Genomic DNA, 25739 nt, shown 5'->3' with positions numbered 1-25739 from the left:
TAAGGCTCTTGGTGTACTTTTGCATGTGTAACTTTGTTTTCGGAATGTAAATAAAGTTTTTAGGAATTCGCGTATTTAATTTCCATTTGCCTTGTTCGGCGCGTTACGATTGGTCTAATAAGATCAGAATAAGCTAACTTGAAACAAAATATGTGCCAAAAAAATAAAGTTTTGACGGTTGTCCCTCAAAAATAATATTGTCGAGTGGTCCCCGAGAACCAGTAAAGTTTGCCTTGCTTGCTACGGCGATTTTCTTACAAACTGAAAGTGTTAGGTACGCTTTGAAAATCGTTATTTTTTTTAAATTAACTTAGAAATATTATTTACATAAAAATACATCGACTACAATTGCCAGATGATGAAGAGGCGAGGTCTATGGTTATTAACCGTGTGTTCAAACTTTTTTTAATAAGTAGCAGCCGATGAAGTTTGTGCTGTAGGTTCCGAAGGCACCTCCATAGGTTCCAACGCATCAAGATCTATCGTCAACTCGGCCGTTCCTTCGGTCCCTTCGCCCTCAGGTTTATCCTCAGTGGGCGTTTTCAGATCCATGAACATGAGCGGGTACAGGTGGCTGTGCGTTTTTAATATGAATAAAAAAAGCATTATTTTCCATATTTTTATTAAATTTCACTTACAGCTATTATTTACACGTTCATTTAAAAAAAATACGATTGCAATGAAACTTGCAATTTAAAACGTTATCCAAACTTTTTTTCAATAAGTCGCAGCCGATGAAGTTTGTGCTGTGGGTTCCGAAGGCACATCCATAGGTTCCGACGCATCCAGATCTATCGTCAACTCGGCCGTCCCATCGGTGCCTTCGTCCTCAGGTTTGCCCTCGGTGGGTGTTTTCAGGTCCATGAACATGAGCGGGTAGAGGCGACCGTGCGTTTTGATGCCGTTCTGTAGGATGGCACGAAGGGTGTCCGTGTAGGCTGGCGCGGGTTGACATGTGGCTGGGTCTCGCCAGTGTAGACCTGGTAGAAGGAAGGCTCCGTATAGTATTTCAATTTCAAAGTTGACATTTTAGCACTAAACCAACGAGAGCTAATTCTGAACAAAAACTTACGAAGCCGAATGCATGTTTCTCAATGTTTTGTAAGCTTGATTTACCTGTGGAAATCGCTGACCGGTGGAATAGATCCCTTAGTGTAGTAATGGACTGGCTAAGATATGATTTCGATAATCCGAGCCAGCATGTGTATTCGTGGGACACGGCACAGATTCAAATCCGTCCAACATTTCTTCGGTTTCAATGACCTCTACCCTGTACTAGCGTCGTTTTCTTGTTGTTGGTCATTTCTGTTCTTTTTTTATAATTTTACTTTTTTGATAAATAAATAGATTAAGTATAATTATGATTTACCTGTGACGTCACCAATGAACAAGGCTGGAGAAGGCACGTTGTCTCGCGTGTAGCTCCACAGACAATCCCGTAAAACTTGCACGATCTGCAACCAAATGTGATTATGATTATAGAAGATTGTACACCGGGTTCAAGGAAGTTCGAATGGCAGTAGTAGTTCGAAAGTAGGTAGAACCAAAGCCAAAGTTGGCATGAAAAAAATAAAAAGACTTAAAACTTCCTCTAATATTACCTACAAGTAACAAGCTTTCACGAAATGGGTATTACTTAAGAGGGAAGAATTCTATAAAATTTCCATTTCGGGAGAAAACGGTTCCCACAAACTAAATATTAACAAATCATTTTGATTTTAATGTCGATCTCTTCAGCATCATATATTGTAGGTAGGTTTCACTTAAAAAAAAAATTGTATTGCAAATTTTGAAAACAGGAAAACCTATAATTAAATCTACTTTTTCATTGTGTCAATAACGTACTAACAAATCATGGAGAATGGAAAATACTTAGAAGTGGAAAAACATTTTCTCTTTTTGTAGTACTACGTAACTTCCCTCTCAAGGCCTGGGCCTAGCACCAGCAGCAGAATAGACGGACTGATTATACGTCTCGATGAAACTTCCCATACATTACAATTTTGCGAACATTTTGACAGTGACAGATGGTTTGGTGTTGGTGGTACCGATACAAATTAGACAATGACTTGCATTACACATAAAAGAGATATTTATATAATGGTGTCAAAAAAGTACCTATTTTAGGATTTGAGAGTTAATGAGAAAACAACGATAGCGAACCTCGATAGCGGAGAGATTGGGCACCAACTCAATCATGTGGCTTAGTGGGTGCGGCAGCAACTGTCCCAGCGTCATAGTTTCCAGCAGTTCTTTTAGTGCGGTCTTCTCGCGGATTATCTCGGGCGATTGGGAGTCTGCTAAAAAATAAAAAATAAATTAATAAAGTGTATTGGGGTGAACAACTTTTTCTTGTCAGTCCCTGCCATATAACTACGATATTCTGGGTCACTCTTAAAAATCTGGTATTTAAACTAACGAACTAGTGCTAGTCTGCCATTCTTAACTGTATGCGCGTAGCGATATATAGTAGTTGATATATAATCAGGATTTGATTTCTTATCGCCGGGTACTGTAGGTGCTAAAACGAAAACGGACGTAACCAACCTTGTTGGCGGCGGCGGCGCGCAGTAGCGCGGACGCGAGGCACAGCGCGGGCCGTGCGCCGGCGCAACGAGGACGTAACCAACCTTGTTGTGTGGCGAGGCGGTGCAGCGGCGCGGCGGTGGCGGCGGCGGCGCGCAGTAGCGCGGACGCGAGGCACAGCGCGGGCCGTGCGCCGGCGCAACGAGGACGTAACCAACCTTGTTGTGTGGCGAGGCGGTGCAGCGGCGCGGCGGTGGCGGCGGCGGCGCGCAGTAGCGCGGACGCGAGGCACAGCGCGGGCCGTGCGCCGGCGCAACGAGGACGTAACCAACCTTGTTGTGTGGCGAGGCGGTGCAGCGGCGCGGCGGTGGCGGCGGCGGCGCGCAGTAGCGCGGACGCGAGGCACAGCGCGGGCCGTGCGCCGGCGCAACGAGGACGTAACCAACCTTGTTGTGTGGCGAGGCGGTGCAGCGGCGCGGCGGTGGCGGCGGCGGCGCGCAGTAGCGCGGACGCGAGGCACAGCGCGGGCCGTGCGCCGGCGCAACGAGGACGTAACCAACCTTGTTGTGTGGCGAGGCGGTGCAGCGGCGCGGCGGTGGCGGCGGCGGCGCGCAGTAGCGCGGACGCGAGGCACAGCGCGGGCCGTGCGCCGGCGCAACGAGGACGTAACCAACCTTGTTGTGTGGCGAGGCGGTGCAGCGGCGCGGCGGTGGCGGCGGCGGCGCGCAGTAGCGCGGACGCGAGGCACAGCGCGGGCCGTGCGCCGGCGCAACGAGGACGTAACCAACCTTGTTGTGTGGCGAGGCGGTGCAGCGGCGCGGCGGTGGCGGCGGCGGCGCGCAGTAGCGCGGACGCGAGGCACAGCGCGGGCCGTGCGCCGGCGCAACGAGGACGTAACCAACCTTGTTGTGTGGCGAGGCGGTGCAGCGGCGCGGCGGTGGCGGCGGCGGCGCGCAGTAGCGCGGACGCGAGGCACAGCGCGGGCCGTGCGCCGGCGCAACGAGGACGTAACCAACATTGTTGTGTGGCGAGGCGGTGCAGCGGCGCGGCGGTGGCGGCGGCGGCGCGCAGTAGCGCGGACGCGAGGCACAGCGCGGGCCGTGCGCCGGCGCAACGAGGACGTAACCAACCTTGTTGTGTGGCGAGGCGGTGCAGCGGCGCGGCGGTGGCGGCGGCGGCGCGCAGTAGCGCGGACGCGAGGCACAGCGCGGGCCGTGCGCCGGCGCAACGAGGACGTAACCAACCTTGTTGTGTGGCGAGGCGGTGCAGCGGCGCGGCGGTGGCGGCGGCGGCGCGCAGTAGCGCGGACGCGAGGCACAGCGCGGGCCGTGCGCCGGCGCAACGAGGACGTAACCAACCTTGTTGTGTGGCGAGGCGGTGCAGCGGCGCGGCGGTGGCGGCGGCGGCGCGCAGTAGCGCGGACGCGAGGCACAGCGCGGGCCGTGCGCCGGCGCAACGAGGACGTAACCAACATTGTTGTGTGGCGAGGCGGTGCAGCGGCGCGGCGGTGGCGGCGGCGGCGCGCAGTAGCGCGGACGCGAGGCACAGCGCGGGCCGTGCGCCGGCGCAACGAGGACGTAACCAACCTTGTTGTGTGGCGAGGCGGTGCAGCGGCGCGGCGGTGGCGGCGGCGGCGCGCAGTAGCGCGGACGCGAGGCACAGCGCGGGCCGTGCGCCGGCGCAACGAGGACGTAACCAACCTTGTTGTGTGGCGAGGCGGTGCAGCGGCGCGGCGGTGGCGGCGGCGGCGCGCAGTAGCGCGGACGCGAGGCACAGCGCGGGCCGTGCGCCGGCGCAACGAGGACGTAACCAACCTTGTTGTGTGGCGAGGCGGTGCAGCGGCGCGGCGGTGGCGGCGGCGGCGCGCAGTAGCGCGGACGCGAGGCACAGCGCGGGCCGTGCGCCGGCGCAACGAGGACGTAACCAACCTTGTTGTGTGGCGAGGCGGTGCAGCGGCGCGGCGGTGGCGGCGGCGGCGCGCAGTAGCGCGGACGCGAGGCACAGCGCGGGCCGTGCGCCGGCGCAACGAGGACGTAACCAACCTTGTTGTGTGGCGAGGCGGTGCAGCGGCGCGGCGGTGGCGGCGGCGGCGCGCAGTAGCGCGGACGCGAGGCACAGCGCGGGCCGTGCGCCGGCGCAACGAGGACGTAACCAACCTTGTTGTGTGGCGAGGCGGTGCAGCGGCGCGGCGGTGGCGGCGGCGGCGCGCAGTAGCGCGGACGCGAGGCACAGCGCGGGCCGTGCGCCGGCGCAACGAGGACGTAACCAACCTTGTTGTGTGGCGAGGCGGTGCAGCGGCGCGGCGGTGGCGGCGGCGGCGCGCAGTAGCGCGGACGCGAGGCACAGCGCGGGCCGTGCGCCGGCGCAACGAGGACGTAACCAACCTTGTTGTGTGGCGAGGCGGTGCAGCGGCGCGGCGGTGGCGGCGGCGGCGCGCAGTAGCGCGGACGCGAGGCACAGCGCGGGCCGTGCGCCGGCGCAACGAGGACGTAACCAACCTTGTTGTGTGGCGAGGCGGTGCAGCGGCGCGGCGGTGGCGGCGGCGGCGCGCAGTAGCGCGGACGCGAGGCACAGCGCGGGCCGTGCGCCGGCGCAACGAGGACGTAACCAACCTTGTTGTGTGGCGAGGCGGTGCAGCGGCGCGGCGGTGGCGGCGGCGGCGCGCAGTAGCGCGGACGCGAGGCACAGCGCGGGCCGTGCGCCGGCGCAACGAGGACGTAACCAACCTTGTTGTGTGGCGAGGCGGTGCAGCGGCGCGGCGGTGGCGGCGGCGGCGCGCAGTAGCGCGGACGCGAGGCACAGCGCGGGCCGTGCGCCGGCGCAACGAGGACGTAACCAACCTTGTTGTGTGGCGAGGCGGTGCAGCGGCGCGGCGGTGGCGGCGGCGGCGCGCAGTAGCGCGGACGCGAGGCACAGCGCGGGCCGTGCGCCGGCGCAACGAGGACGTAACCAACCTTGTTGTGTGGCGAGGCGGTGCAGCGGCGCGGCGGTGGCGGCGGCGGCGCGCAGTAGCGCGGACGCGAGGCACAGCGCGGGCCGTGCGCCGGCGCAACGAGGACGTAACCAACCTTGTTGTGTGGCGAGGCGGTGCAGCGGCGCGGCGGTGGCGGCGGCGGCGCGCAGTAGCGCGGACGCGAGGCACAGCGCGGGCCGTGCGCCGGCGCAACGAGGACGTAACCAACCTTGTTGTGTGGCGAGGCGGTGCAGCGGCGCGGCGGTGGCGGCGGCGGCGCGCAGTAGCGCGGACGCGAGGCACAGCGCGGGCCGTGCGCCGGCGCAACGAGGACGTAACCAACCTTGTTGTGTGGCGAGGCGGTGCAGCGGCGCGGCGGTGGCGGCGGCGGCGCGCAGTAGCGCGGACGCGAGGCACAGCGCGGGCCGTGCGCCGGCGCAACGAGGACGTAACCAACCTTGTTGTGTGGCGAGGCGGTGCAGCGGCGCGGCGGTGGCGGCGGCGGCGCGCAGTAGCGCGGACGCGAGGCACAGCGCGGGCCGTGCGCCGGCGCAACGAGGACGTAACCAACCTTGTTGTGTGGCGAGGCGGTGCAGCGGCGCGGCGGTGGCGGCGGCGGCGCGCAGTAGCGCGGACGCGAGGCACAGCGCGGGCCGTGCGCCGGCGCAACGAGGACGTAACCAACCTTGTTGTGTGGCGAGGCGGTGCAGCGGCGCGGCGGTGGCGGCGGCGGCGCGCAGTAGCGCGGACGCGAGGCACAGCGCGGGCCGTGCGCCGGCGCAACGAGGACGTAACCAACCTTGTTGTGTGGCGAGGCGGTGCAGCGGCGCGGCGGTGGCGGCGGCGGCGCGCAGTAGCGCGGACGCGAGGCACAGCGCGGGCCGTGCGCCGGCGCAACGAGGACGTAACCAACCTTGTTGTGTGGCGAGGCGGTGCAGCGGCGCGGCGGTGGCGGCGGCGGCGCGCAGTAGCGCGGACGCGAGGCACAGCGCGGGCCGTGCGCCGGCGCAACGAGGACGTAACCAACCTTGTTGTGTGGCGAGGCGGTGCAGCGGCGCGGCGGTGGCGGCGGCGGCGCGCAGTAGCGCGGACGCGAGGCACAGCGCGGGCCGTGCGCCGGCGCAACGAGGACGTAACCAACCTTGTTGTGTGGCGAGGCGGTGCAGCGGCGCGGCGGTGGCGGCGGCGGCGCGCAGTAGCGCGGACGCGAGGCACAGCGCGGGCCGTGCGCCGGCGCAACGAGGACGTAACCAACCTTGTTGTGTGGCGAGGCGGTGCAGCGGCGCGGCGGTGGCGGCGGCGGCGCGCAGTAGCGCGGACGCGAGGCACAGCGCGGGCCGTGCGCCGGCGCAACGAGGACGTAACCAACATTGTTGTGTGGCGAGGCGGTGCAGCGGCGCGGCGGTGGCGGCGGCGGCGCGCAGTAGCGCGGACGCGAGGCACAGCGCGGGCCGTGCGCCGGCGCAACGAGGACGTAACCAACCTTGTTGTGTGGCGAGGCGGTGCAGCGGCGCGGCGGTGGCGGCGGCGGCGCGCAGTAGCGCGGACGCGAGGCACAGCGCGGGCCGTGCGCCGGCGCAACGAGGACGTAACCAACCTTGTTGTGTGGCGAGGCGGTGCAGCGGCGCGGCGGTGGCGGCGGCGGCGCGCAGTAGCGCGGACGCGAGGCACAGCGCGGGCCGTGCGCCGGCGCAACGAGGACGTAACCAACCTTGTTGTGTGGCGAGGCGGTGCAGCGGCGCGGCGGTGGCGGCGGCGGCGCGCAGTAGCGCGGACGCGAGGCACAGCGCGGGCCGTGCGCCGGCGCAACGAGGACGTAACCAACCTTGTTGTGTGGCGAGGCGGTGCAGCGGCGCGGCGGTGGCGGCGGCGGCGCGCAGTAGCGCGGACGCGAGGCACAGCGCGGGCCGTGCGCCGGCGCAACGAGGACGTAACCAACCTTGTTGTGTGGCGAGGCGGTGCAGCGGCGCGGCGGTGGCGGCGGCGGCGCGCAGTAGCGCGGACGCGAGGCACAGCGCGGGCCGTGCGCCGGCGCAACGAGGACGTAACCAACCTTGTTGTGTGGCGAGGCGGTGCAGCGGCGCGGCGGTGGCGGCGGCGGCGCGCAGTAGCGCGGACGCGAGGCACAGCGCGGGCCGTGCGCCGGCGCAACGAGGACGTAACCAACCTTGTTGTGTGGCGAGGCGGTGCAGCGGCGCGGCGGTGGCGGCGGCGGCGCGCAGTAGCGCGGACGCGAGGCACAGCGCGGGCCGTGCGCCGGCGCAACGAGGACGTAACCAACCTTGTTGTGTGGCGAGGCGGTGCAGCGGCGCGGCGGTGGCGGCGGCGGCGCGCAGTAGCGCGGACGCGAGGCACAGCGCGGGCCGTGCGCCGGCGCAACGCCGCAGCGCCGCGCGCGCTACGGCGCTGCTTTCCAAAGCGGAGCGCATGTACAGTTCACGCTCTATGCTTACTTGCTGTAATCAAAGTGAAGATTTGACCCGGCCTCGCCTTTATCTTATACCTTTAAACGAGTAATTCTTGTATGTATGTATATATATTCATATATTTCTGTTTCTTAAATAAATATCATGTTTCTTAAATAAATAAATAAAAAATAAAAAATAAAAATCGGGGATCTCGGAAACGGCTCTAAGGATTTCGATGAAATTTGCTGTATGGGGGTTTTTCGGGACGAAAAATCGATCTAGCCTAGGTCTTATCACTGTGAAAACGCGCATTTTTAGGTTTAGTAAAGTTTAGTAAAGCTCGGTCTCCCAGATATTATTGGTAAAATGCCAAACTTGTCACTTTTCAGACTATGTTGGCTATAATCTACTTGTGTGCCAAACTAAATGCAAATCCGTCCAGTCGTTTTACATAATTTAGAAACAAGCAAACAAAGTTTGGCATTATTTCTAATGATATCCTATCCTCAGTGAAATTATTAAAAGCTCGGTTATACACACACTAGCTTTAGCCCGCGACTTCGTCTGCGTGGACTTAGTAACAGCAGCTAGAGTAAGAATAGCGCCTGGAAAAAAACTCATAGCAATCTAAATTTGAGCATATTATGCACACAAATTAGCAGGCACTCCGTTAATTATCTCAATTCCACCCCGCTTTTTACTTTCTTAAGGGATGATTTTCGGGATAAAAACTATCCTATGTCCTTCTCAGGGACTCAACCTATCTCTATGCCAAATTTCATCTAAATCGGTTCAGCGGTTTAAGCGTGAAGAGGGAATACACAGACAGAAAGACAGACACTCTCGCATTTATAATATTTTTTTTTTTTTTTTAATTTATTTAGAAACAAACAGTCTTATAAAACATGTAGGTGAATAAGCTGACAGCTAGAATTTATTACAATGTAGACCTATAGTTTCCTGTATGTAAATTATTAATAAAACTTAATACTATGAAATGCTATCTGAGACAACAGTGAAATTAACAAATAATGAGATAACTTAACCTAGCTTTAATACTAATTTAATAGAGAATAAACTTTCTTCTTAAATAACCCTAACGAACTGCCAAATATATCCGCGTTCATACACTTTTCATTATACAACCTGCATGCGCGCGCAATATTAGTATGGATAACACACAGTACCATTAATGTAGACAACTTAAAATTGGTTTCTTGGCCACAATGGCCACTGACTTAAATCTCTTTACAAACTATATAAACAACTTTTTCCTTTCATAAATCGTCAGGTGACAACCAAAACTCTGTAATTACTACCACAAGTTCAAAGCCATAGTAAACTTATGTTGTACCAAATTAAGTTGATTTTTGTTTAATTATTTTTTGCAATGAATTTTCGTTTTCACTGATATGTAGTGTACGTACTAAGCCTTACCCACACCCCACACACGCGCATTGCTTAGTATATAACGGGATGTACAGTCAGCTGCAGAAAAAAGCCACCCCCCCTGCATACAAAGTTCTGTAAATTAGTATGGACGTGAGGTACCTTTTCAGTGCAGCTGACTGTACTTGTTATTTAAGACACATTAATAAACGTATAGTCCAGCCGAAGTCTTTTAACGCCCCACCTCACAAACGAAATGTCTTCGAGATTTCCATCATCGCAAAATATGAATTTTACTTTACGACGCTTTCAAACTGATTTTCCCGATCATGTGCACGTAATAAAATCCCACAAGGATAACAAACACTGACCTTAGTAAAATCTTCGTCCGGCCAAGGCAGACCGTTGTACATGACATCAGGTGATACCAGCTCCACCAAAAGTAACGCCACTGAGGTACAACCTTCGACCACACCGTTGTTACCGTCCTGTTAAAAAAAACCGTTTACACTAGAAATAATAATAGTTTAAAACCGAAAACATTAATGGCCAGAACTTTCGCTGACCTCCGATTTACATAAATTTCGAATAATTAACAAGATATGCGATGATAATTAATCATGGATATAGGAATAACCCGAATAAAGCACTACTAAACTACGTAAGTGCATTTTGTTTGGATTATGGGATTAACGACGTCATTTACAATAAAGTCAACGTGGAAAAAATCAATTATCAAATATCATTTATTATCAGACTAAGGCTCATAGATACATACCTTACAAATTAACATACATACAATAATAATAAAATTTTGGCGACGCAGTTTTCTGTTGCGCCACCTGACATAATTATGACAATCTGTAGTATTTACCACGACTGCTTTAGCAGTTTCAAACTGACATATCCGCTAACGTCTGCGGAACTTACTTTCTATACATCTCGCTCGTACTCGCGTATTAGTGCATAGAAAGTAGGTACCTAAGTTACGCACACGCTAGAAAGCCGTAATGGTGACTTGTGTAAATAAAACAGTTCTCGTGTTTGACGCTTAGTTGTTTGTTTACTTGTTAGTTTCTGACCTGCTAGCATGAGTTGCGATCTCGCGCGCGACTCCGTACATCTAGCGCGACTTCAAGTATGTACTCGCGCACGAGAACGCAACTTATGCTAGACCGCCTGGAGACATGTCTGAAGAATTTGAAAATTATTGAGGGTCATATGTAGATAGAGGGTCATATGGAGCATGCTTCGCACTGGGCCGGCTCGCGCGTGTCGTACCGCGGCATGTCGTGAAAGCCAGCTACTTCGCGACGGTTCATTCGCTGCTGCAGGACGGTGTGGAATTATGGGGGCGCGCGGCGGACTGGCAGCGCGCTTTCAGACTTCAAAAAAGAGCCGTGCGTTCGGTAGCCCAGGTGTCCCAAGATACCTCGGCGAGGCCTTGCTTTAAAGAATTGGGTATCCTAACTTTACCCTCACTACTAATATACCAGATAGCAATCTACGTACACATGAACCAATCTGAATATAAAACACGCGCGGACTCCGGTCGCCATTTACGGAACCCAAGCAGACTGCTTCCGGTACAAAGAAGACTCGCACGGTCGAACAAGGTAACACACGTAATGGGTCCAACTGTTTACAATAGGCTACCTGAGACGGTCACTTCAGCTCCTTCATTTAAGTCAAAACTAAAAAGTTGGCTTCTCGAGCACACGTTCTATAATTATGACGAATTTTTAAATGTTTAGCTAATTATTTTATTTTATTAACCCATTTACAGTTAATAAATAAATTGTATCCTGATTTGACATGTTATATTAGAAATATAATAAATAATATGAGTATGAGTATGAGTATGGAATCAACTCACCATACAGGACATTAGGGCGCCCATAAGCAACTCGTTGTTTGTGGTGAGGATGGGCGGAATGTCCTTCTTGGACTCGTAGAGGTTCTGTTTCCGGATGCCTGAGCCGATGATGCCCGCGTGGAACACTGAAGTGTGGCTCTGGGTCAGTTGGGTTATTGGGCCCTGAAGGAATCGAACATTTTAAGGGTTTAACAAAAGCGGAAGTCGTTAAACTTCCCCCGTCTCCTCCCGTTTAGTAATCAATTAATTTATTTACCTACTTATTTATTTTCAACATATGCAAGTTTAACTTTGTAATCCGCCTAAAGAAGCGTTATGAATTGTGGTAGTTCCTCCACATCTCGTCCACCTCTCCAGGCTCCGATTCTGGTTCCGGGTCCGATTCCGTTTCTGGTTCCGATAAACTAAATTTAAAACATCTGGTTCCGCTTTCGGTTCCGATAAAACCACATCCGTTACATCCCTGGTGGATACGTATCTGTAAGGTATGGGTATGTATTAACCTTAAACTTACATGTTTCTGATTCATCTGCAGCAGCAGTTCCTCCGGCTGCCAATCCCTAGCCGGCACAACGGTGTTGTTCGCGAAACTCTTGCTACCAAAGGCCGCCTCTTCCCTGAACATGGCCGTCTCGAGCAAGTCCCTGAGCGCGGCTGCGCGGGCGAGCTTGCTGTGGAGACAAAGCTTGCGCAGCAGGCGACTCGCGATTTGTACGCCGCGGAGTTTTGTTAGGATATCTGCGGAACAAAACATGTGTTTTGGTTTCTATTGATAAGGCCGGGCGCCACGCAAAGCACGACACGATAAATAAAATTATTTTTTAACACAACTCTTTCATAAATTTTACATTTCAACTAGTTGGAGGGCATCCATTGATCACTTCATAAGAAGTAAGGGGGGAATCTGAAAAAATCACGAATAATCACCATGGGGGAGGGGGCGGTGGGGTCTAAGAAAATATGACGTGTAACTTTTTCTTAAATTAGGCCAAGTGTAATAAAAAGGCGCTGACTGTCGTGCAGATAGCCAATTAGAAGCAACTCATAGCAGAATATAGAATGTTTTCTACCTTCTTCATGTAGACACCGGAAGAAATACATGACTGTGGCTTTAACGATCTTCAAGATGGCCTCCACGCTCGGTGGCAACCCCTTCGTTCCCGTCAAGTCTATTCTGTCCAATACCTGCAAAAATAGACCAATAAAAATATCACGTTTAAAGTAAGTAACTTATTAAACATTCAACCGCCGAAAGTATAACGATAACTGTTTATTCAATTACAACATTTCCATAATTAAGTCGTTTAGGTTCGTTTTCGTGCTTTTAGTTTAGATAAGACAACCATCGTGTGGACACAAGACAACGAAGTATTTTTACCCCACAAAGTGATGCCGTACCGTAGCCATGAGTGTGCATAGACGTTGTAATCCGCTACGGGTTTAGCTCATTTAAACGACAAGAAAACCCGGGGTTCGGCTGCGATTCACTATAGCAATATTTGCAGCAAGCATATAAACAAAGAGCATAGAAGACTATGAAGATTTCTAGTAAAGCAATCCGTTTTGTCAGAAGACGCAGCGTGGGAAGACCCTAGATTAGATCCCGACGGGAAACCGTTAGTCGAGGGCAGCGAATGACCGTTCGTTGTGGAGATCCTTGGGGGAGGCCTTTGTCAAGCATTGGACGTCTTTCGGCTGAGATGATGATGATTATGAATCGGTTTTTATTGCTTTTATTGACCTCTACTAATGCGTGGCATGCAGGCATCTCAGGCAGCGTAGACATAGTGCAGTCGACGGTGATACGCAGAAGAGATGCAGTCTCTTGTAACGCAGTTCCAAAGCGGCAGAGGTTGGCTTCCACCGCTCGACCTATGGGGCGGGTGCGGAGGTGTGCTACGCGGTTGGAGTTCTCCCATCTATGAACAAATAATTATATCAGTTTCCAAATAATTTTCGAGAGCTATAGGTTACAAGTACAATTAGGTTAGTTTTAGGTTACAAGTACAATTCTGTTTGTACAATTCAAGGTCTGTTTTTTTTTTCCATTTGATCATATCGCTAAATTGGAAAGGTACGTCCAATTAATAGGTAAATATTACGATCTTTAAAAGCGGCGGGTCGCGTACTGCTGCCTCTTTATTAAAAATTTATTTAGTTAAACATTTGCGTCCACATTAAAATAATACATACTTATAATTTCATGTAAATTATATAAAAAATTTACTTTTATTGAAAGCTAAATTAATTATGCTACTACATTCGGTTATGGCTTATGGCACAGAATGAAGAGAGCGCTGACAGCGCACCATAGACAAACTTATCCTAAAATGTTGCAAGCGACAAATATTAGCTCAGCATATATTATTATTATATATTATAATATAATATGAAATTATATAATATAATATATACAAATGTCAAATAAACCTATGAATACAAATAATTACATGAAGTAACTATTAGTCAACCCCTATATTATATTATTATATATTTAGCATATATTATTAAGCTATCTTGAGACATGTCTCGAACAGGCATCAAATTCATAAACTGAATAATATAAAATAGATTATTATTATGTTTAGTCCAGTTTCAGTCAGTCAGAGGCGTTTTCTCAATCTAAAGTGTCATTGCGGTATAATGACGGGGTTTCATTGTTACGAATATATGAGAACTCACCTCAACAACTTGACGATATTCAGACAAAAATGATGCAAATACGTCTTCTGATCGGCCGGCACCGTCCCCTGCACGAAACTCTTCTTTATCTGCGTATCTGACTGCATAGAATTCCTCAAAGCGTTTCCGACGGCCGTCTGAATATTCTCCTGGTATCGTTCGGCTGAGCCTAGCGCGCGTTCTGAGGTGTCGTTGGGGATGTGCATGGACATGGTTCCGGACATGATGCGTACGAACAGAGCTAGGGTTGTGTCGTTGCGAGAGTATTGGAGGAGGTAGCTTAGTGTGTTGATGTATTCTGAGGGGTGGCGGCAACCTGAAAATAGGCTAGGTGAGGGCGTTATCTTAATAAAAACAACCGTAAAAACTCGAAAAAAGTTATAAATGTATTAAAAAGCTAATAACGAGTAAACAATAGAAACTAGGCGATCTTCACATTGTATGCGGATCCGCACGCTGCTCCAATGCGTGCTGTGCGATCAAGACATCCCTGTATATCGCTCGCATCTCTCGCTCACACACCGGCGCATAAAACTTGCGGATCCACATCAATAACCGCGTTATGTTAGTGGAAATAAGAGTAAGACCGAGGTAAGTTTGCAACGATTTTGATAGCACACGCAGTGCAAGTGTTATTTATACGTCATAATTTCAAAGAAGTTTGACGTTCAAAATAACACTTGCACTGCGTGTGCTATCAAAATCGTTGCAGACTTATCTCGGTCTGACTCTAACCGCAGGACCCACTTCTAAATACTATAGGAAATGGGTAAAAAAACTGACAGTGAAAGTGGAATAGCTATCACTACCTAAGTTTCACCTGCTACCTAAAAACATGCCTACTCTAAAAGTGAAAAGAACAAGTAATCATTTCCAGATAATCGAATTTAAAGAAAGTGAAATTTGTTTATTTGCTTTGTTTGCGGAATATAATTTGATTTTACTTACTGACAAGTATGAGCAGTCGGGCTATAGTATATTGTTCCAACTGGTCTCCGACCAGGAGTCTCTCCCTGAGCACTGGCGCCTCTTCGGCAGCACTAGTTAGAAGTGGAAAGTCGGCGTCCGGGAGTAGACCTGATAGTTCCAGCTTCTGTAGGAGGTACTCTGTAATAAAAAAAAAGATAAACTCGCCATTGGTATAGTCACAATATTTACATCGATAAAGATAGATCGAAAAATTACAAGCCAATTTTGAATTTTTCCTGTAGCCGTTTCAAAATTTTAAATGTGGACTATCTCATCCTGCCCCTATTTCAGCACGGTGACAGGTGCGACAATCGTCGAAATCACTGTTACTGACGTCACAGGCCTCCATAGGCTACGGTAACCGCTTACCATCGGACGGGAGGTGTGCATGTTTGCCACCAACATTTAAAGAAAATACTTCATTATAGCCATTAGCCAACATTAAATTACACGCACCTGGTCCTATATTTAAAATAGAGAAAGGCGTTAAACAGGGCGACCCGCTGTCTCCTAAACTGTTCACCAGTTGCCTAGAGGAGATATTCAAAAAGCTGGCGGTCTCGTGGGAAGGATTGGGCATTGTCGTCGGTAATAAACGGTTAACTAACCTGCGTTTTGCCGACGACATCGACCTTTTCTCCCACACGGCATCTCAACTACAACACATGCTACAAGATCTCAGCACAGCGAGCCTTGAGGTTGGACTCACAATGAACAGAGCGAAATCTCAGTTGATGACCAATGGAGCAAAACACAGGGTCACGGTAGATGGGCAGGATATACAGTATGTTGATGAGTACATTTACTTGGGCCAGATAGCCTCCTTCGAAAACAGGCAAACCATAGAGGTCAATAGACGTATTGACAACGCCTGGAAGAGCTTCTGGTCCATGAAGGCGCTATTGAAGGGCGACCTTCCCCTGTGTCTCAAGCGCAAACTCATCGACATGTGTATCCTGCCTATCCTAACCTACGGTGCTCAAACATGGTCATTAACTGAGGCGTTAAAGTCCAAACTCAAGGTTTGCCAGCGAGCGATGGAGCGCAGTATACTAGGTGTTCGCAGAACTGATAGAATCAGAAACACGGAACTGCGCTCCAGAACTAAAGTTGTAGATGTAGGTGTCCAGACCGCTAAGCTTAAGTGGGACTGGGCTGGGCATGTCTGCCGCATGCACCCTGAAAGGTGGGCCAAAATGGTTACCGAGTGGGACCCACGGAACACCATAGATGGTGCTGGCCGGGGTGCAGGCAGGCCGAAAAGGAGATGGCGGGACGACTTAGACGCATTTTATCCGGATTGGCGGGACACTACAAACGACAGGGTCGAGTGGAGGAAACGAGGGGAGGCCTTTGCCCAGCAGTGGGACACTAAATTAGGCTAGTAAAAAAAAAAAAAAACATTATGTCACAACAATTCATAAAACAAATATTGACAACTCCTTTATCTAAATCGACTTTGTAGCTGTGACGCTACGGTACAAAATAATAATAACGCACATCGCAAAACATTTGCCGCCGAGAGGCCATATGATTCAATTGTATAATGTTTTGTATAAAAATGCGTAAGGCTTAGAAAGCACTGCGGTTTTTTTCATGCGGTTTCAGTCTTTTAAGTGCGTGCGTTTATAAAGCATGCCGTACGTTACATTTTTTGCGGTTGCGGAGCCGCTTTTGAAAAAACCGCAGTGCCATCTAAGCCTAAAAACTATTTGCGCTGGTGGGTCGGTGGGGGTGGGTGCACTTACCAAGCAGCTGCCGGCACACAGGATGGTGCAGGAGAAGTAGAGTGCACTGCACGGAGGCGCGCACGAGTAGAGCCACCAGCGACTCGGGCCCGACTCCCTCCCAGGCCGCCGTGTTGCGCTGGTGGGACCACACCACCCATAGCCGTTGGACCACCTCGTCTGTCACTGGCAAACGAAGCACAAACCTTTAGTGTTTAGTGCATAATATGTAAGTCCAAGTTAATTCTGCCCCGACTTAGGAAGCGACATTAGGGAAGCACCACAATAATGTAAAATTCTTAGTTAAATTAGACTGATTCTAATCAGAAAATCGCAACATTAATAGCTAGCATACTGATTAGTAAAATCGCAACATTAATAGCTAGCCACTGGTACTAAGTGCAAATCCATACTAATATTATAAATGCGAAAGTGTGTTTGTCTGTCTGTCTGTTACCTCTTCACGCTTAAACCGCTGAACCGATTTAGTTGAAATATAGTATAAAATAGTTTGAGTCCCGGGGAAGGACATACGGTAGTTTTTATCCCAGTAATCATCCTTTAAGGGGGTGAAAAGGGGGGTGGAAGTTTGTATGGGAATCGATAAAAAGCAGATTGGGTAAAAATAAGCTACTCAAAGTACTAACTCCACGCAGACGAAGTCGCGGGCAAAAGCTAGTATCATATAAATCTAAAACACAACTACCTACTGCAAGCCCTGTTTGAGCGTACACTTTGTTTACATTGCACACTTACGCGTTTGTTTAATGTCTTGCGTGGCTATGAGCACGATGTCGGACTTGACAGCCAAGCAACCAAGTTCAACAGGTAGGGAGGGGATCACGTCTCGCTCTTTCTCAGAGTCACTTTTCAATGACACCGGTCAAGTGAAATTAGATCTTATATCAAGAACGTAAAGTTCATACTTACGCGTCTGCTTAATGTCTTGCGTTATAGCTTTAAGCACAATATCGGACTTGGCAGCCAAGTTCAACAGATACGGGATCACGTCTCGCTGCTTCTCGGAGTCACCCTTCAATAAGATGCCTTCCTGCAATCAAGTCAAATATTATAATACTTATAGCTAGATGGAGCATTTATACTGTGCATTGATGAACGTTATATTGACATATTTTGGACTATTTATGGACTTATATATTGCTCTAAAACGTTATCGATTGTCTCCCGAAAATAGCCACATAGAAAAAGCCTCAGGGGCATTCTACAACGGCAATCGGGGACATTCCCGGTGAACCACTTCAGAAAAAAAATTCCTCGATCCTTACGAGCGAGCTAAACTCCGCCTCATAGAGATAACCAATTACGATGCATTTAGGATTCTTTATCTTAAGGGGCTACCTGAGGTTTTCATCGATTTTTGGCAAGTTTTGAATCGTATCTCCTACTTTTGCACTACATATAGAATTATAAGACAAGCGGCTATCGGTTCTTCAATCTTTTATCTCCATTTTTGTCTACCGGATTGTGAAAAAAATGAATACTTATTTATTCATGATTGTTTTAAACATTGTCTAAAAAAACACTTTTTTCGTATCTCGATTGCTGTGAAAGATCTTACTTATACGAAATCTACATATTTGGGTTCGTCTTAGACGTCTCTAAAAATTTGTCTAAGGTTTTAATTTTAAACTAATTAACACAAAAGTTATGGCCAGAAAACCAGTTTTTTGGCCTAAAATTGTTCAACTTTGATGCCAAATATTTCGAAAACAATGAACTTTGAAGTAAATATGGGATACTGTATTGCTAAAATCCGTTGCTGTTAATATGATAAGCTACAAAAAACATTACAAAACTAAGGGATTCAAATCGAAGGTCATTGGGGCATGTGATCCCCTTAATAATGGAAAGGGTAAAAACAGGTAATGAGACAAACAATAGGTAGTAAGGACAGTTTATTAGTTGTTGCTGTTTAGGCTAAGCTTCGCCTCCCCATAAAGATAACCAGTTAGGATGCATTTTGGATCCCTTATCTTAGTCTGCAAATGCCAGCCATCACAAGACAATAGACTGCAATCAACTTTACCTGAGCTTACCTTTTTTTTTTCAACACCCACATTTTAAGTGCCATGCTAATGGAATCGGCTAATCGAATTAAGTATTATTAATATTTTATCAAAATATTTTTGACAAAATTAATATTAGTAATTTTATAACCCAAAACTGATTAGGAAAGAAAATTAAACGAATAAAAATGATTATCATTCCAAAAACAGCGAATAAAATAATTTAAATAAGTTAAAATGACGTCATAAATTTTGTGACTCCCCCCTCCCCTTTGTCACATTTTCTTGACACCCCCCCCCCCCTAAACGTGTGATGTAATTACCCTTTCGTATGCGCAATGTCAAAAAATTGCCATATAAATAGCAATCGTGACAATTTTTTTTTTTATTACAAAAAGGCAAACATTTGACCGTAATCTCACCTGATGGTAAGTGCCGATGCAGTCTAGGATGAATGATGGATCATGCTTACCTAAAAGATGTCTATTCACTCTCGATTTAAAAAGATCCAAGTTATAGTGGACTGGGAATATTTTTGCAGGAAGTGAATTCCACTCCTTAGCCGTGAACTTCATGTTTAAGTTGAATATATATGGAGCAGATCTGCTCCTAAGCATACGAAAGGTTAATGGATGACCCCTCAACCCTGCAGTACCTGGAACAGATCGAGCAGCGCTCGCCGAACATGCAACAAAGCCGGCGGATGGTTGGCCAGGTGCGCCAGCACGGCGTCGGCGCCCAGCGCCAGCGCCCGCGGGGCCACCAGCGCCGGCTCGGCGCGGCCGATCCAGCCCACCGCCCAAGAGCACGCGCGGCAGCCTGCCAACAACATAATCATGAAAGAAAATATGCCATCTCTATAAACAATTTTAGTACTTGTCTGCTCTTTGTATATTTTTTATTAGTTTTTTTTTGTGAAATTTGACATTTAGACTGGATACATCTCTATCTAACATTTCATTGATTCCATATTTGTAATTGTTTTTTGTAATTTTTGGTTAATTTTATTCCTTGTAAAAATTTACAAAAAGTGCCCCTGTGACCTATTTGCTGAATAAATGTTTGATGTTGATGTTAATCATAAAATGCAATGAATTAAATGTTAAAAATAAAATGTTATAAATGATAATGTAGGGATTAAAAAAACATTAATTTATATGCAATATAAATAAAATATAAGATTTAACCCTCCCTAATATAAAATAGGCTGAATGAATGCAACAAGCATCGGCGTCTTTCCAGCCGGGCGTCCCTACAGTACGTCTAATATAAGCTTAGTAGTTTACCTAGGCCATAATAAGGAATATTACGCGAAACTATACGCAGGTGGCGCCACTACCACAATCTATCGCGAAACAAGAAAATCGAAATCTCGTTATCTAACATCTCTGTCACTCTTGCACATTCGAGCGATAAAGAGATAGAGAGAGAGAGAGAGAAATTTCGGATTCGTGTTTTCCCGTAGGTCATCTGTAAACAAACCGCCTTGATGCATAAATGTCATATTTTATTATCTCTGAAAACTTGTCAAAAACCTGTTAAAGGTACAGTATGTATAAGGTGGTATAAGTTACTCTATGGTTTACTAAAAAGGCTAGTGCTGCACTCTGATGACAGAACATTGCAGTAATATCCCCTATTCTTTCCTTCGCCAAATTAATGGTAAACATCAAATGACCTAAAAACTCACTGGTACAAGCCAGGGTGAACCCACCACCTCCAGACACCCACACCAACACCAAACCCAAAACTGGCACTAAACTTTACAAACTCTTAAAATATTAGGTGCGCAATTTCTTACCCAGCATCATATCTATACATTTAGCTCTTCTGTCGGTGTCTAGTAATGTCAGGTTTTGTGCTGTGATGTCCAACAGTATCCTTATTGGTTCAGTCGTTTGGAGGGTTCCACCTGGAAGGTAAAAAAACATTTATATAAAATTTAGCTATAATGTAAAAAATTCCTTGAAACATAATCAATATTTGGCAAGCTGAGGTCCATCGGGCCATCTTCATGGCTGTAGTCTTTTAACATTTAAAACTTTAGCATTTTGAACACATGTTAAATCACATTTACAATAGAGTCTATCGTGAATTTATTTTTTAGTATGATTATTTTGATTGAAATTACATCTGTATACTTTCATTATCTTAACCTTTTGGACACCAATGACTGATATATATGCACCGTAGGTTCAACGCCAAAGACCGATGCATATGCATCAAGTTCAATTTCAGTTTTGACACTTTGGTGATGTGGCGTCTGGATGACACGGTGTCAAAAAGGTTAAGAGGCTTAATATCAGACATGGTATCGAACTTCTTCATAGTAATCGAGAATTTATCAGTGAACATATAAATAAATATATATACATTGACATCTTATTTGTCGACATCAAATCCCTAGAACGTGCCCCGAGTTAGCACATGTATGCTTATAAGGCCACATAATGAAATACTGTTATTTCTAATACTGCAACAGTGTTTACTTACTTGGCACATTTTCTTTTTGTGTAGCAATATCCATAATCAGATTGATGCACCATGGTGCAATGAAGGGAGCCCAGGCTTCTCCAAGACTGCAGAGCTCTGGGCCAATCATGTTTACACTCTCCAGCGCTCCGTTTGTATTAGGGTCGTTCTGAGGAACAAACCGTGAGTTATTTTAAGCTATATAGCTGTGTACTTTAAGAAAAATAGGCTAGTCTAAAGACCGGATCTTTAAGACGCAAAATTCACAAAAGCATACCTCGTAGTCGGTTGGGTTGATAGAAACATTGACCGCACTATGAAAAACCATCGCGAAATACTCGAGAACGGCATCTCTAGCGGCTGGGAACGTCTTCAACAGGGTGATACCGATTTTTGTTAGTTCGGAGGCATTCTGGAAGTTCCTTCGTGATACGCCATAAATAAAGTTGTTAAGGTCTGCAGACAATGCAGTGGAATTGCCAGAGGGATTCATTTTGTTTATTTAGTTACTTAGTTGTCTAATAACAATACATAAGTGATTCAGTTCAGTTCAGTTCAGTTTTTGGTTCTTATGGCATCTGTCCATTGGGACAATTTTGCCAGCATCAAGGTTGTGGGAGCAGAATTTCAATATCAGAACTTGATCCAGTCATGAAATTACAATACTCTTTGAATGTGACACAAGACACAAGTGACACATGCCAGCCTGACAGTCTGACAGATAGTCATGTTGACTTTTTAAAATGTTACCAATGCAAATTTCTATTAATACAAATTATGGCGGCCAAACATGAAATAATAAAATAGCAAATAGTAGCAAAAGGCGCGAAATTCAAATTTTCTATGGTACGATTACCCTTCGCGCCTACATCCACTTTTTCAATTTGCCGCTTTTTTCTACTGACGGAAATGGCTTGACAGACTATAACAAACAAAATTACACAATCTATTAATTTATTTAATTTACATACTAGTAATATTTATAAATAAACAAAGAAATGAAAACGTATAATACATTACAATATTTTTTATGTTGTTTCAATTTAAAAGTTTAACAATACATTATAAAATAAAATGCAAAGAATTGTAATAAAAAATCGATTTCCATACTTTGTAGAGTTAGACCATCAAGTAGTGCAAGTTATTTTTAGGGTTCCGCACCTCAAAAGGAAAAAACGTAACCCTTATAGGATCACTCGTGCGTCTGTCTGTCTGTCTGTCTGTCCGTCTGTCACAGCCTATTTTCTCCGAAACTACTGGACCAATTAAGTTGAAATTTGGTATACATATGTAAGTGTGTGACCCAAAGACGGACATGTAACGTAAACAAATGAATTTTAAACATGGGGGCCACTTTTGGGGCGTAAATGAGAAAATTAAAAAATTAAGTTTTTCAAACTATATCGTGTTATATATCAAATGAAAGAGCTCATTGTGGGAATCTCAATTTTTTTTTTTTCTAATTTTAGGATAAACAATTTAGAAGTTATTCAAGAAAATAGGCAAAAAACTACCATTCCCCCCCCCCCTTATCTCCGAAACTACTAGGTCTAAAATTTTGAAAAAAATACACAAAATAGATCTTTACCTATAGATTACAGGAAAACTTATTAGAAATTGCAGTCAAGCGTGAGTCGGACTTATTATATTGTGTAATGTACGGAACCCTTGGAACGCGAACCGACTCGCAATTAGCCGTTTTTTTAAACGTCTAACTTCTATGAAATTATGACATATAGTTGGTCAAACCAAATTGTCAGTAAAAAAGAACAAAAAAATATATATATACTAATCCTTTTATTTTGGATGCTAGTACTAGTGTAAGACAAAGATAGTATGATTCTCTCTGTCTTTGTTTCAAATAAGACAGTCCTTTCACATACTATATAAATAATACTTGCACTGCGTGTGCTATCAAAATGGTTGCAGGTTTATCTTGGTCTAACTCTAAAGGTCTCTCCACACTCATGCGCGAATCTCGGCGCGAAGCCGCGAACGCGAGTGTGGAGTCTAGTTCGCTATTCAGCGAAATTAAGGCCCCTCAAGTCACAGTTAATATAGTCGAAGAGCCTACAAGGAAAATCTTATACTTATTGTTAAAATAATTATTCACTACAACAGGGGGGGTGTAGTAGTTATGGTGTGTAAATAGGTAAAATAAATTTAGTAACCAATGAATCCAATGATATAAGTTTAATAGCTAATATATTAGGACACCGGATCTCGAATATCAAAGGGCGTAACTAGTTAGTAAAGTTACTGTACTTACGCCCGTTTATTAAAAACTAGCAGCATATCTAAACGATAATACTGTTAATATATCATAACTTGTCTCGTCAAAACAAACCAAATAAAATACCTAAATAATAGGTCCATTACAAAATCGGCCTTTGTATTCCCACAGTAAACTCAATAAGGTTTCAATCATTTTCGGACATCGAAACTTCGAAAGCTTATAAATCTTATAATATGATATGAAGAAAACGAAGTTATTCAATTACTTATTTCATTAGGTTAAGTAATATTGGTTAGTATTAAGATTGTAATGTATTAGGGAACGCTGTAGTTACAATGTTTTTGGATAATAAACAATAACAATAATAATCTTGAAAATAAAATCAAGGTATACTCAAGGGAGGAACCAGAGGGGGGCTAGCTGCATGCAGAATATACTTGATTTTCAAACGGCCCAGTCAAATCGTCGTAGACGGTACCGGTGACTAGACACTAGAGTGACCACTCTTTCATATTCGAAGGATAGCGAGGCAGATAAAGGAATTTCGATTATAAATTTTCGCGGTAGACCCTCAAAGATGACTATTTCCTTGACCAGTGTAACAAAATAGTAAGAGGCCAACGTCTACTAGAGTTAGACCAAGATAAGTCTGCAACGATTTTGATAGTACACGCAATGCAAGTTTTATTTATACGTCATAATTTTATAGAAGTTTGACGTTTAAGATAACACTTGCACTACAAAATTGTTGCAGACTTGTCTTGGTCTGACTGTAACTAAAATGCAAAATATTAAATAGCTTATTTATTGGTCATTTCCCGGGCTATAAATAAGTGTTTATCTAATACAAAATTAAAGATTGCAATATAATATAAATAAATGACTACTGCCTCTAGGTTCTAACTATTGTGGGAGATAAAAAGTAATTAGGATGTAGCGCATTACAAATTACCACTTACAATCGACGTCAGAGTTATGTACATATGTAATCAAAAATTGTACTCATTGTCAGAAAAAGTTAAGAAAAGAGATCATAAAACAAAATGTTGCATATCAACAACAGTTTTTTTGAATTAATGAACTTTTAGTAAATGTTTTTCGAATAGATAACTCTGTATTATTTCAAATGTACAAAGCTAGATGCGACGCACCTGCCTGTTATCAATTTACAAATAGTTTTGTTTTCGTCCGTGAACTTGCCGCTGCGCTAGTATAGTGTGACCCGCATCATCGTAATAACAATGTGTAATCGAAGCTCATTTTTACATCGGTGTTTCGGTAGCTAAGTGGTGCTGGTGGGTAACTTTGTTTATCACATGTTCTACAAGTTATCCCCGGCTTTATGTTCTGGACCCTGTACTCATATTAGTTTCTATTCTAAAGCAAAGGTATACTGGAAAACTGGAATGCAAATACATATTATGACAACGATTAAAGGATGACTCACGTTAGACCGGGCCGTGTCCGGGCCGGAGCTTCCGGCGCTTCGTTTTCTATGGAAAGCATCACGTGATCACCTGTCATGTCATAGAAAAGTAAGCGCCGGAACCTCCGGCCCGGACACGGCCCGGTCTAACGTGAGTCATCCTTTATGCAATCACTACATGATGTTTTGTTTGAAAATTATTGGTAAAAGTATTTAACAAGGAATATTTTTAACTAGGTACTTTTTATGGGCTAAGAATGAGTCAGTATTTGGTTTAGTTACTTTATTGGTCTCTGTATATCTACGTACATATCTCTATGGCGTCCATGACGACATGAGTCCACCCGAAACGCGTGCGCAGTCCGTAGCTCGTATTGATCGCGGCCACCCCACGCGTAACAACCCTCTATATACCTATACATTTCTATTATTAATACCTACGTTCTATTTGATCGATCGAGCTATGCAACTAATTTAATGCGCTTCAACCATGCTCTAATTATGATAGCTACTAAAAGACGATGGGCTATGTAGTGAATCACTTATTGAATAGTAATTCAATATAGTCAGTTATCGAAATCTCAAATAAATAAAGAAAAAAAATTAAACCTCGTGAGGTTCAATCCGCGATCCATATATGTACCTTTGCTTTAATACCAAGCACCCTTAAAGTTACATAACAAACAGTACGTACATATTTGTAGTTGTAACGTATAGTCAATGTCAAAGAAAAGTGTACATCTTTCGACGTATTACAAAGGAGTAAGGTGCAAAAGTGTAAGCAAACATACTTGTGGCGTCGACTGTGCCTATATAATCGTTTCTGGGGTCCAAATAATGATAAATGCCTGTTTTTATAATAAACAAATTGGCTGTAAAGCCATCGCTACCAATTACCTAATAACAAAAACACATTAAAGCCATCGCTACCAATTACCTAAATAACAGAAACACATATTCCTTATTACTAAGGCACTTGACTAATGACTTACTTCTGACTTGTTATATTGATGAATTTTTGTTTAAAAGATAAAAAAACTTTTTGAAA

The 25739-nt window shown here is 46.6% G+C and overlaps 1 protein-coding gene across 1 annotated transcript; it reads right to left on the bottom strand.

Moving 5' to 3' along the window:
• Positions 1 to 659: 659 nt before the first annotated feature.
• On the bottom strand, positions 660 to 21666 carry LOC134743262 (integrator complex subunit 5). Its single transcript, XM_063676668.1, has 17 exons — positions 21307 to 21666; positions 21051 to 21198; positions 20359 to 20469; positions 19213 to 19376; positions 17461 to 17581; positions 16552 to 16716; positions 14783 to 14941; positions 13835 to 14150; positions 12894 to 13071; positions 12223 to 12337; positions 11667 to 11890; positions 11153 to 11314; positions 9648 to 9764; positions 7746 to 7935; positions 2164 to 2297; positions 1370 to 1454; positions 660 to 980 (listed from the first exon to the last, which is right to left on the bottom strand). Exons 1-17 carry the CDS (start codon positions 21520 to 21522, stop codon positions 718 to 720), a joined length of 2868 nt encoding a protein of 955 aa, XP_063532738.1. The 5' UTR covers positions 21523 to 21666; the 3' UTR covers positions 660 to 717.
• Between the last annotated feature and the right edge of the window lie 4073 nt (positions 21667 to 25739).

Source organism: Cydia strobilella, chromosome 7 (assembly GCF_947568885.1).
Source record: "Cydia strobilella chromosome 7, ilCydStro3.1, whole genome shotgun sequence".
In the NCBI taxonomy this organism is placed as follows: domain Eukaryota; kingdom Metazoa; phylum Arthropoda; class Insecta; order Lepidoptera; family Tortricidae; genus Cydia; species Cydia strobilella.
Note: the sequence above shows the minus strand (reverse complement) of the source record. Positions and strands in the feature narration are given on the sequence as shown.